The 12786-nt window shown below is 38.4% G+C and overlaps 1 protein-coding gene across 4 annotated transcripts in view; it reads right to left on the reverse strand.

The window, feature by feature from the left end:
* Positions 1 to 1893: 1893 nt before the first annotated feature.
* Positions 1894 to 12786, reverse strand: part of LOC133858679 (ATP-dependent DNA helicase homolog RECG, chloroplastic-like) — a 35398-nt gene continuing 24505 nt past the window's right edge. For 3 of the 4 annotated variants that reach the window (XM_062294150.1, XM_062294152.1, XM_062294148.1), the window contains exons 10-12: positions 10359 to 10433; positions 2361 to 2474; positions 1894 to 2264 (exon numbers count right to left, since the gene is read on the reverse strand). In XM_062294150.1, coding sequence (XP_062150134.1) covers positions 2055 to 2264; positions 2361 to 2474; positions 10359 to 10433 — 399 coding nt within the window. In that variant the 3' untranslated portion in view covers positions 1894 to 2054. The remainder of the gene's footprint in view (positions 2265 to 2360; positions 2475 to 10358; positions 10434 to 12786) is intronic. The other variant, XM_062294149.1, reaches the window with a different exon arrangement.

Here is a 12786-nt window from a genome sequence, read left to right on the forward strand (position 1 = left end):
CCAACTCAGCCACGTGTTATTCTCTCAATTTCATTCGAAAGAATAATGGGTATAATGGGGATAACAACATCAAAATACCACGTGCGCGTCACATGAGGGGACCTCTGACAAGATTTAACGAAAATTCCTAATGGAGAGGAGACATTGGAAAAAAGTAAAAATTTGATACATGTTTTGAACTTTAAGGGGGACATTGCACAATGGGTGACAATTTAGGGGGGTTAAATAAAGTTTTCCTATAAATTTGCAAAAGAGATGTGTAAAAGAAGTACAAGAGTTTAACATCAAATACATCTCTTAACGAAATTAATATTACATAAACAGTTTTATCACATCACATACTACATATTAAAAAATAATATTTAAATTTACTAAAAAAATATAAAATACTTTTTTTTTTTAAAAAAAAAGTGGTGGCAAAATGAGTCCTTCAACCCAGCAATAACAATAGCTTGTGCGATCATCCCCAACAAGATAGCTCCAATCCAACTATTGGGAGTGGCCTTGCAAGCCACCCTACTGGTGGAGGGTGGCCGCACTAGCTACCCTTTGTTAGGGGTAGCTACACAAACTACCCCTCCTTGAAAGGCCTCCCTACAAGGGTAGAGGAGTGGCCACCATTCCTTCCTATCTTTTCTTTTTCTTTTCTTTTTTCTTTTTAACTGAAATAATAAATTGAAATTCCGCAAAACTTCAGGGAGTTTTAACCAAAAATTTCCTTAATTCTTCCTTTGTCCTTCGCTACATGAGAAGTATTAATATATATATATCAAATTTTTCTTTTTTGACAAATACTTGTTTTGATCTGATAAAAATAAAAAGTACGAAATTCTAATTTGGTTCTCAAATAATCATAATTAAGTTTATTCGTTAATTTAATAAGAGAAAATTTACACTACGTATCACGATTTTTTTTTTTTTTATTTGTACTATATTATCATTTTTTTTTAAAAAAAAATCATTAAATAATATTATCATTATTGATAAGGCTAGCAGAGTAGAAGTTTAGATATATATTTGCAGGCTTCTCTTATGTGAAATTTAATAATGTAGCTAACAGCCAACTGTTTACATACAATGGCACAAACATTATTCACTTAGGAATATATGAAATCATTGTACTTTTATATAAATTAATGATGTCAATAGGGTAAATACACTATTTTTTCAATTCTATTTCACTCCAACCAGCGCACGAGCATTATATAATCTTTATTGCCTCATTCTTAAACTTTTAATTGCGCTACAAAGATCACAGTTGCAGCAGTAACAAAATAAAAGGGGGCACCCATATTGGAAAAGAAAGGCCATTAATCAAAAGGACCCATGCAACAATCTATCAAAGCTCATAAGGAAAAAAGAAAAAAAAAGAAAAAAAAAAAAGAAAAAGAAAAAAAAATTCAAAGTCAGTACTTCGACGTTCAGTGAGCACCTCCAACAAAATAGGCAAATAGTTCATAATAGTCATATTTAACTATTATGAACCAATTTTCGTCTTATGTAGAATGGATAGAATAGATTTTTTCATTCTAACGTGAATAGTGAGAGCATCTCCATCAGAATAAACAAATAACTCATAATAGTCAAATATGACTATTATGAGTTATTTTTCATCTCTAGCAGAATAAGCAGAATATAATTTTTCCTTCTAATGTGAATAGTAAATAGGTAAAAGAGTTTATTCACTATTCACGTTGCAAACAATTTTTTTTTGTATTGTTTTCTCTCTCTTCATTTCCTTCTTTCACACACTCTCTCTCTCTCTCCCTCTTTCTTTTAGTCTCTTCCACACAAAATAATATTTTAAAAAAAAAAAATAAAGAGTAGAATACAAAATCTGTTGGAGAGAGTATAGAAAAAACAATAGGTAAAATATCAAAATTATACTACTTTTTCGGTAGTTATTTTAGCTACCTGCTCTGAAGCTAACATACAGATTGACATGCATTATAAATACTAACATCGTACATAACATAGTACAAGCCATTTTGAGTTTAAACATAAACTACATAGAGTTAACATTCATCACATTGTTCATAAACTATTTGTTGTTACTATTTCGCAATAATAGCAACAAATAGCACAATTACACTAAACGAGAACAGCCCTACAGCAGCTGTATACCTGCAATAGCGAGCCAACACCCACCACTTTGCTCGTGCCGCCGTATCTCTCCTATGAGGTTGTCTCACAGCTTCTACCACCGGAGTGAGTACTTCTTCCGGGTAGAATTCATCAACCCACAAAAAGCTGAGTCGGTGGTCCTGTGAAACACCAACCTCAATAAAATTAGCTCAACATTATACATTAATACGAACCTATTTGCCAAAAAATCAATAAAAGCAAGCATCCATGTTCACCTCCCAAAGCGGGCACCTATAAAACCATCGCCCATAGTTCTTCTCCGTCCTTGCCATAAACAAGACCATGCGTCCAGCCCCGCATGTGCATAACGGTGGTTCTGCCACAGCTATCTAAATCTCAAACAAAAGTACATATTCAGTTAGCTACGCACATTACATGGTTGTAAATATAGCCACGGGATAATGATATGGCACCCAAATATAATAACATCTTAAAATAACACATATATTAAGCAGACAGTCATAAGTTCTAACATACATTATAGAGTTCAAATAAAGCACATCAACAGAATAGTTGCACATAATACACCTTTCTCTACAACTGACATGCCGAGAGGCTACAGCCATAACAATACAAACAAACAACAATAACTCTAATTATTAAGCTGTCGCAACATATATATATATGTAACATATTGGAAACATTTTCAATCCCCAGTTCCGTTCCCATGCCTAGAGGTCCACATTGCATGTGCAATGTCCTCTCTCAGGTTTGCAATTTCAAGGGCAGCTGCATTTGACCGGTCATACTCAGCAGACCGCCCTGCCTCATCCTCATTAACAGTATTCTCACCATCTACCTCTCATTCCTCCGCCTCAGACAGCTTGAAGAATGCATCGTTAATTGGGATTGTGTATTTTGATGAAATTATGCAGCGTGCAATACGCAGAAACAATACTTGGCTGTCTTGCCAGCATGTAATGGGGCATGTTATTCAATATGTGCCATTGGTTCTTTAACTACCCAAAGGTCTACTCAATTACCATTCTGACTTTCTAAGGGAAGCATGTCTGTAGTTGAACAGCTATCTATACCGCATAGGCAAAGTCCTACCACGAAACTATTGTAGGTAGTACCGCTTGCCTTGAAAAAATGTACACATGTTAGTCTATGAAAAAAAACAAAAAACACATTTTTCACACGAAAGTGGTGGACTAAACATTGGTAGGCCACTCGAACCTTTGTTCCGGTATAATTGCATCGTTAAAAACGCGACCATCATCTGCCGTTCCTTCCAACCCAGTATACGCGTATGTAAACAGCACTGCTGGTTTCGCCGGAAAACCCTTCTCCATCTTCTCTACCTTCAGCCCCGCCGGTTTTGCCGGAAAATCCTTCACCAACTTTTCCATCTTCAACCCAGCATGCTTCGCCGTAGCCAGTTTTGCCGATAAGGCCGCCTGATCACAAGAACCCTTCGCCAGAGACGACGCCCGGGTCCGGGAATCCTCCTCCGTAAAGTAAAAAGACGCCTTCTCTTTCGGCAGAGAAGTTCTCAAAACTTCAGCATAGCTCCTCCTCCTCTCAAAGTGAGGCTTAGGTTGTGACACAACCTTGCCTTGAAAATGCTCTGAGGAACTGCCAGCAAGCAGACTATTGAAAGCTAAACAAAGCTCCTCCCCGAAGCGCTTCCACCCCTCACCAAATTTTCCTTTAGGCACCAAAACAGATCCTTTCCTTCTTCTCCCCTCATATTCTTCTATGGTCAGAAAGTAACCATGCCTATTTGCACATTGCTGCGCAAGAATCTGCGGAAAACCCGAAACGGATTGATTCCAGAACACTCTACAATCAAGAGCCGTAGCCAGATCATGAAAAGACTTAAGCAACCAGGCAGCCTCATCTTTATCTATCAGAATGGACCTCGTCACTCCTTTCCGAAGTTCATGAATCCTAATGCCTGTGAAACCACCCACTATCGACAAGCCAAACTCCTTAGACTCTACAGACCACCAACGGGACGAACTCATCCTCGATTTCCCTTGCTCTCTCCCTGTATTTGTCTATGCACTCAAGTTTTGTGCCTGACCTTTATGTAAGTCTTTCCCAGACAGACCAAGGCCCGCATGACTGTTTTAACATGCCGGTTAATTGTCTAGGTGGAGTGTTGATAACGATCCGCCACAATGCCCTGACCTAGGCAATGTCCAGCAATCATACAAAACATTGCAACAACTTCCTCAACCTTCACTTCTCGGGTATTCTGCATGTAATTTTCCTCCCTCAACTCATAACATAAAGTGATAAAAGTAGGGGTTCCATACCAAACATTTCGTAACACAACTAGGGGTCACCATTCAACATGTGTGTGATGTATTGATCTCCTCGTAATGATAACATGAGGGCCAACATTTTGGTGTACCCTTTTTCTTTTTCTTTTTCTTTTTTATTAAAAAGGATAGGCGGGGGAGACCAACTATGACTATTATACCTGGGCATAACAATAGTAGCACCTACCCGCTGGGAGCCGCACAAGAGGAGCTTAGAGTTGGACGGTGAGAACCATAGGCACTCCCTTAAGTCCGACCTTGGCCCACCAGGACATCAATGAAAACCAAGGTGGTTTACACTAATCAGGCATTCTGGTGTACCTTGATTGCTCATACAACTCGATTGCAAGAACTAGTCATCATCATCATCAAGAGCTTGTTGATTAATCACATCCACCGTGAAGACAAAATTTTGGTTTTGCCGATCCATCTTGGCTCGCAATAACCAACAAAGACGCTATGACAGATGTTAGAACTTACCTAGGAGTTAACACAAAAATCCGCATATGATGTCATTAGTAGCACAAGGACCCATGACACGTAGGCTCATTTAACCGCATACTGTATGACTTCCATAAACGCATTAGGATCATTTAAAGAGTACCACAATTATGCTTCTGTAAAAAAATGTGCTTAATATTGGAGAGAAAATGACATCCCCTTAGTGACAAAACACATATATCCCATCATCTTTTGTCATGATAAATATATGACAAAACACATCCCAGTACTGAGTGACTTCAGAAAATGTCAATCAAATTGAAAATTATATGCATATATTAAAACACATCATTTACAGAACATGCTGTATATTAGATACATGGGAAAGTAGTTGTGTTCCATCCACTCCCTATTCACTAGCTAAGGCATAATCTTCTCTAGAATGTAAAAAAATGTACTTCCAGTAGGATAATCTTTCTAATGCAACAATGAAGCAAATGAAGAGTAACGTTAATGTAAGCCATGATTTATTCTAGGGCAAAGTACAGATCCACAAGCAAGCATGAAAAACATAATGGTTAATGAACCAAGACTGCTGCCTAATCAGTTTCAACCAGCACCTAACCACAGTCAACCAGGTCCAAACGATAAGCAGTATGAACTACATAAAGGAGCAGCCCAGCATGAAGTATAACTTTTTGATTTGCAAGCATGGTAGACCTAAATCATGGTAACAATTAGGTAGGATTAGGAGTAGTCCAATCCCGCAAAAGTACAATAAACAAGGCTTTACTGTGAGTTGCATTCCACTTGGGCTTGAAAATTTCCAAAGCATGGTGGTGCAAATTATTTTTTTGCAGTCAGTAATTATACTAATTGGGAAAAAAAAAATACTAACACAATGTTGAAGTAGTCTAAATTGTTGCACTTCACTAGCTAGATAGCTTAAATTTATATATAGGAACAATCCAAATTTACAGCTTAAGAGTTTATAATGCCAACAATAATTATCCTTTTCACAAAAATGGTCATAGCATTTAGAAAGACAAGCTTTTGAGAGAAAAAATAACACTACTTTTTTGGATTCTTCATTGCCTCATTTACCTATATGAATTTTTCACTCACTAGAAAGAACTATTTAAAAAGAGGACCACAATGCTTCTAATAATTGTTAGGTACTTTAAAAGATAATTGAATCGACTAGTACGAAACTAGACCTATGTAAAAATAGTGTCAACGTGAAACTGCCTTCTTTATTTGATTTAATCTGAATAATGGGAACCACAATAACTATTAACTCTATCATTTCCTATTGAATGTGAACCATCACAATCTTTGTTGAACTTTTAAACATGAAGGATCCTTTTCTCAATCTATTTAGACTGCCCTTGCCAAATCTGGAAATTAAGGAGCACAGGTGAAAATATCCATCAGCCAAACATATTTCCTTTCTAGTATTTTAAAGAACAAAAAAACATACAAGAAAATCTCTATCAACACATGCATGAGATTCACAATTGATTACTTTCATTAAGTTCACTTTTCAGACAGCATACTCCCATTCTTACTCATCTACTAGAGGCAGATAAGGCGTTTTACCAGATTTGTGACTTTTGATGAAGGTGTTGATGAATCATGTCCACATCCACGCTTCCATTAGTAGCAGTTCTAGTACTCTCAGTAAATCCACTACCTTTGGCAGCAGTTCTAATGAAATTGACAGCAAAAAAATAACCCTATCCCAAGTCCAGCCCCAAAACAATCCCAAGATACAACCCCAAATTAAGGAAGTAAGCTACTACATACCATTAGTTTATGGCTGAAAACACTGCCCACCAGCTTTCTGTCCAACTTTGCAATAAAGCAAAAGCAGGAATAAAAAGGAATACTAAACAAAAACATCAACAATTGCTCCCAATAGAAACATAGCATAATGTTGTCCGGCTAAATATAAACAATAATGCTTGTCACAACAGTATTTAAAAGACAAACAAAATGATGTACCAAAAGTTTTCTTTGGTCACCGGATTTAGGATATTTGAAAGACAAACTCCATTCATGGCTCAAGCTGTTGTAAGGTTCTTATATTCACCACAATTTCACTGACTAGACAGCACAGCAATGTAATGGGAAAGGAATTGCTCCTACACTAGGTTTAATCAACAGAACTTGTTAATCTGCTTTAAAATTTTATCACTCGGTTATGAAAATAAGATTTTGATTAAGGTAAGTGGGAATCATAAAGATGCTAATTTCATAGAAGCAGCGTTTTAGCTACAAAAGTGAAGTATAACCGGAATTAAACATTTCTCACTGTTGTGCACATAATGACATATGTGGAGAGATTTACAAGGGATCTTCATTACACGAAGCCAACAGGGGCCCAATTACATGACTAGAGCAAAAGCAGAAAGGGAAGCATTTTTAAGATCCTCAAAGGAAACCTGAGCAAACATGCCAGCCCCAGATCCCATCTCACTTCCTTAGAATTCAAGCATAATCAGAACCTAAACAAGGCTTAAGTGAATTACTTATAAAAAAAAAAAAGATCCTCAAAGAAACTTGTGCAAACATGCCAGTCCCAGAAAGAAAAACAGCATAACTGACCAAAGAAAACCAAAGCAAACCCTCATGTGAAATACAGTTAATCTCTCAATTTTCACAAAAGCAGGAAAAAAAAAAAAATACAGTTAATCTCTAACAAAACGACCATAGAAAGAAGCACAATAAATCAAAAATTAACCAACAACACAAGAACCATATCTCCAACCATTCACACCCTAATCTGAAATCAATTCTACATACGGTGACAATCCTTAAGGATGACAAAACAGAGAACTCAGCAAACCAGATAACAAACCAGAGTTCCTAAAAAATGAAACAAGAAAGGAAAGAGAAGAAACATATGCAAAGTTTCTGAACCCCACTATAAAATTCTTTTAAGATCAAAGACTTAAATTTGTTCAACCTCATCAAGAAAGCGAACAGAACTCTCAAGAACTCTCGATGCTTTTAATAATCCTTTCCGTTCAGCTTTACAGCATGGTGACACAATAAAAGAGCAGAGGTCAAATTAGACTAAGAAAACCTGCAATTGAATTTCCAAAGCATGGCACATACTAACAGAGCAGGGGTGAAATTGGACTAAGAAAACCTGCAGTCTAATTTCAAAACAAGCATATGAACCAACAAAGAACAGAACCGAAGTGCCCTTTTCTGAAACAACAGAATGGGTTTATCTGTGCATTATGCTTGTTGCTACAGCAAATGAAAATCAGAATCTCATATAAAAGCTAAAGTTTCAGTAAATTTTTTGAAATACATGAACTGGCAAGCATAGCAAGACAAAATCTCATAACATATAGTTCAAATACATAACATAGAGTTCACATACATAGTATAGAGCGAAATACATAACATGCAGTTAACATACATAATAAAGTTGCCATAGGTTGCTCGCATGGGAGAAAATATCCCCAACAGAATAAGTATTCAAATACATATTTTCCAACAGGCATAATGTTCAACACAGTACATGGCAGCATAAAGTTGATCCCACAACACCATAAGAGGAAATACACAACACATCCAGTAAACAGCGGCAGCTACAAGACATTCATGGGAAACAAACAACGGGGCTATCGGGGGTATCAAACAGCGGGGGCTACAGCCGGGCTAACCAAGCCCTCCTTCGCTCAACCGGTATCCTAAGGAAAGCCCACTGAATTGCTCATCCATTAGCTGTTGAACGGCCTTCAAATACACATCATCATCAATCTCAAGCACAAGCTCATTTAGCAAATCGATGCAACGAGTCATTGGGTGAGATGATGTCCTGGTGATGCAGCCCTCCATAGAAACCCTATAGTGGTCAGCCTGGGCAATCAGCATTTCCTTCCTAGCCTTGGCAACACTTGCCATATCTTTCAACATTTCGAAATACTCTTCATCTTTTCCACTTCTCGACCCCTTCTTCAATTTAGTGCCCACCCCCATAGATACGTCAATTACAGCTTGCTTTCCTTTACCTTTATAATTTCTCCCATCAACCATAGGTTGTTTCCTTTTCCCCTTCCCCCAGATCCACTTGAGCACCCACTTCTGGGACTGACAGGACCATTGTAACAACCCACCCCCAATGACACAATATTGTCCGCTTTTGGCTCCCCAAATCAGACTTCCTAGGAGGTCACCCATCCTGGGATTGCTCTCGCAGAAGCACGCTTAACTGCGGAGTTCTGATAGGTTCATGGCCATCACGGCTTTAAAACGCGTTGTGCCATAAAGGGTGCATTTATACATATAAGCACATCCTCATTCCCAGGCGATGTGGGACGTCACAATCACCCCTTCTTTGGACCCAGCGTCCCCGCTGGCGTCCCTCATTAGGCTTGTGCACGCTCCCACCATCTCAAACTGGGCAATGGCTCTGATACCATTTGTAACGACCCACCTCCAATGACACAATATTGTCCGCTTTTGGCTCCCCCGAACCAGACTTCCCAGGAGGTCACCCATCCTGGTACTACTCTCGCAGAAGCACACTTAACTGTGGAGTTCTGATAGGTTCATGGCCATCACGGCTTTAAAACACGTTGTACTATAAAGGGTGCATTTATACATATAAGCACATCCTCATTCCCAGGCGACGTGGGACGTCACAACCATCAAGGTCCACAAATGCATGAGGTTGGCACCCCCCCTGAGGATGCACCCTACGGCCCAGACCACCTTTATTCATGTGAATACCGTGATTGTGAATTTGGTGAGTGAGCTCCTACTCCTCATTGCTGTCGAGGGGATCCTGACATGAGGAACGACAGAGAACCCCCGTCGCCGTTAAACGATTGAATATAATCCCCAGCAATTGTTAGTTCAGGCATCTCTTCTTACGAAAGTGAGATGCTTGTTGGTGGATCTAAGAGAAGAGGAGAAAAAGGATTAGATACCATCCATTCCTCAATACCAACTTTCTACAACTTTGTACACATTACAAAGGATTAGCTATTTACCCATAGGTAATTTTGCCACTGTGCCTTGGTTCCATCCACAGTATTGGTAATGGGATCCCACCCAAAACCAGCTTCATGGGTCAAGTGGTCCGAGAACTCCCAGTGGTTCTGCCACAGCCTACAGAATTTGATCAGTAATTGGTCCATGGGGAACTCCCGGCAAGTCATGGCTCGCATGGAATCATATATCTCATTCCATGTGTCATGGCTTACAGCACCATCGACAATATCGCCAGTGTTCACACCTTGGACAAGGAGCTGAACAAAAATATCCTCGTTCTCAGGGCTCCACAAGTCACTACTGTTTCCCATTGGTGTCCTTTTTCTCTACGTTACAAACAACGCACAATAACAACTTGCAAAAACACCATAACATCATATACTCGCATATATATATATATATATATATATATATATATATTTGACATGCAAGGCATCATTCTCTTTAGCAAATATTACACCCGAATCAGGTTGGGGTTGAGAGGAATACCTTTTGTGGGGAATTTTGCAGACACAATTCCTGGAACTGCAACCGTCGCTTTTTGCAGCTTCTTAAGAAATAGGACTGCGTAGAAAAGCATACAACTAGTCATTATTATATATAGCATTTGAGTAGTCATAAAAAGTGTGTGCCAGCATACAACAGTATTCACTATGCATTTTATCAAACATCTTATGTGCATAGTGAGACAGGACACATGTAAAAGGAAATGGGTGATGCATAAACCCTATAAACATGCTCAAAAATGAATGTAATCCACAACCCAAGGACGAATGAACTAACTCAAAGGCATTCAATAAATGCTGATTATGTCATCTCATAAGTTGATAAATTCCTTTAATGATGAAATCCATTATACAATAGCAACCGAAAATGCACAAGACAGAGGGGAAAAGGGGGAAAAAATTGCATCCAAATCTAACGCAGACCCATCAATCGAATAAACCAAATATCATTTTGTGGCAATGCAGAAAATTATAAAGCATACTAAAAAAACTGAAGGCTTTAAATTTACGGGTCGAAGAAGAAGACGACATCTGCGAACAATGAACTTCTAGGATAAACTCGCTAAGAACCATGGGACTCAAATGGGTATGGTTGAAGCTGAATTTAAAGAGGTGATGGTTCACCGTGCTAGGACTCTTTGCAGATCGCACATCACGCCCCTCTGGCACACAACGCTCAAAATGGGTATGGAGATCTTTGAATTGCAGTGGCCGGTGAGGGAGATCAAAGGCTAAGTGTGGAGGGCATTGATTTAGGCCTGCAATGCCTAGCCTAGGAGAAAAGGAGCTACTGAAGACGAAAACCCAATCTCAGACGTTCAGTGAAGGTTGAGCAGACTGCTCAGAAGATTCAATGGTGCGGGAAGAGTTGAAGTCATGTTCAAGTTTACACCTTGTAGGGAGAGTCTCTCGAGCAATAATCAGCCCCAACGGTCGGTTTAAGTGAAAAGCAAAAGGAAGACAGCGCAATGTCAATCAACTGAAAAGTTTTCTACACATTGAAGTGATCTCATGTGTAATGGCCACCCAATTAATTAATAGAGATAATTAACCTTGAGAGTTAGTGGTAGTGTTCCCCAACTTAATTAACTTGTAATTAACTGAGAAAGCTAACCTATAACACCTATCAAAGTGAATAAAATCGCGGTATGCGGAAAATAATTATCTGAGCTACAATTAATAGCTCAATAACACCTCTTAAACAATAACCCAAAATCCATAAAAGACGACAACAGCTATCACAAAATAGCATCACGAAGATACGTCAATACTGAAATAGAATAACTGCCTACAGGCTCTCGCTCCACATTCTAATCCTGATGAATGAACTCTAACCTTCGATCTTGCACTAGTTCCAGCTAAACTATAAAACAAATGAATGTTTTACAGGTGGAAAGGAAGCAATTGCGTAAATCCATGACTTAGTAAGTAAATTATCACAGAACTAAGCACATGCAGTGAGCCTAATTTAGTTAAACAAAATAACCAAAAGAATGTTTACATAATGTCATGGGTTTACATAAATTCATTTTGAAAATGTGTTGTCTCTATAATTATGCCAACAAGAAAAATATTGTGTATATGAAATAATTAAGGCGTAACAGGGACAACATTTTTCAGTTTTGAAATAGAAAACATGCTAATGAGAAGAATAATTTCTAATAATATATAGTAGCGGTCATAATTGTCCTCCATATGGTCTATCCGAGCCCTTAACTCCTTCTTGGTAGAGTTTACGCGTCCTGAGGGACCTTTGGATCAACATTGGTGCTCCAATGAAGTACAATAGCAGCCACCAACTAGCAGTCTGACCGGGTCCGATCCAGTTGAGAGATTTGCATGGAAAATATTAGAGAGAAAGAGGAGGCTAGTGCAACTTACGTAGCCCACCTCACACATATTATTATATAGGCTTTGAGAAATATGACAATGACTAAATTATCCCCAAACCCTAATACATTCTTCTAACACTCCCTCTCAAGCTGGAGCATATATATCATGTAAACCCAGCTTGGAACAAATAAACTCTAACCGGTTACGACATAAAGATTTTGTAAACATATCAGCTAATTGGTCTTCAGACTTCACGAATGCTGTAGATATTTCTCCATCGAGTATTTTGTCTCAGACGAAAGGACAATTGATCTCAATATGTTTGGTCCTTTCATGAAAAAATGGATTAGATGCAATATGTAAAGTAGCTTGGTTATCACAAAATAGCAGGATAGGAGTAGGAGCTGAGAAACCAATCTCCTGAAGAAAATGTTGTAGCCATGTCAACTCACTAGTAGTATGTGCCATTGCCCTGTACTTTGCTTTAGTACTAGATCGTGCCACCACTGTCTGTTTCTTACTCTTTCAAGTTACAAGATTACCGCCTAAGAACCTGCCCAATCTGCACAAGTAAAACC

Source organism: Alnus glutinosa, chromosome 1 (genome assembly GCF_958979055.1).
Source record: "Alnus glutinosa chromosome 1, dhAlnGlut1.1, whole genome shotgun sequence".
Lineage (NCBI taxonomy): Eukaryota > Viridiplantae > Streptophyta > Magnoliopsida > Fagales > Betulaceae > Alnus > Alnus glutinosa.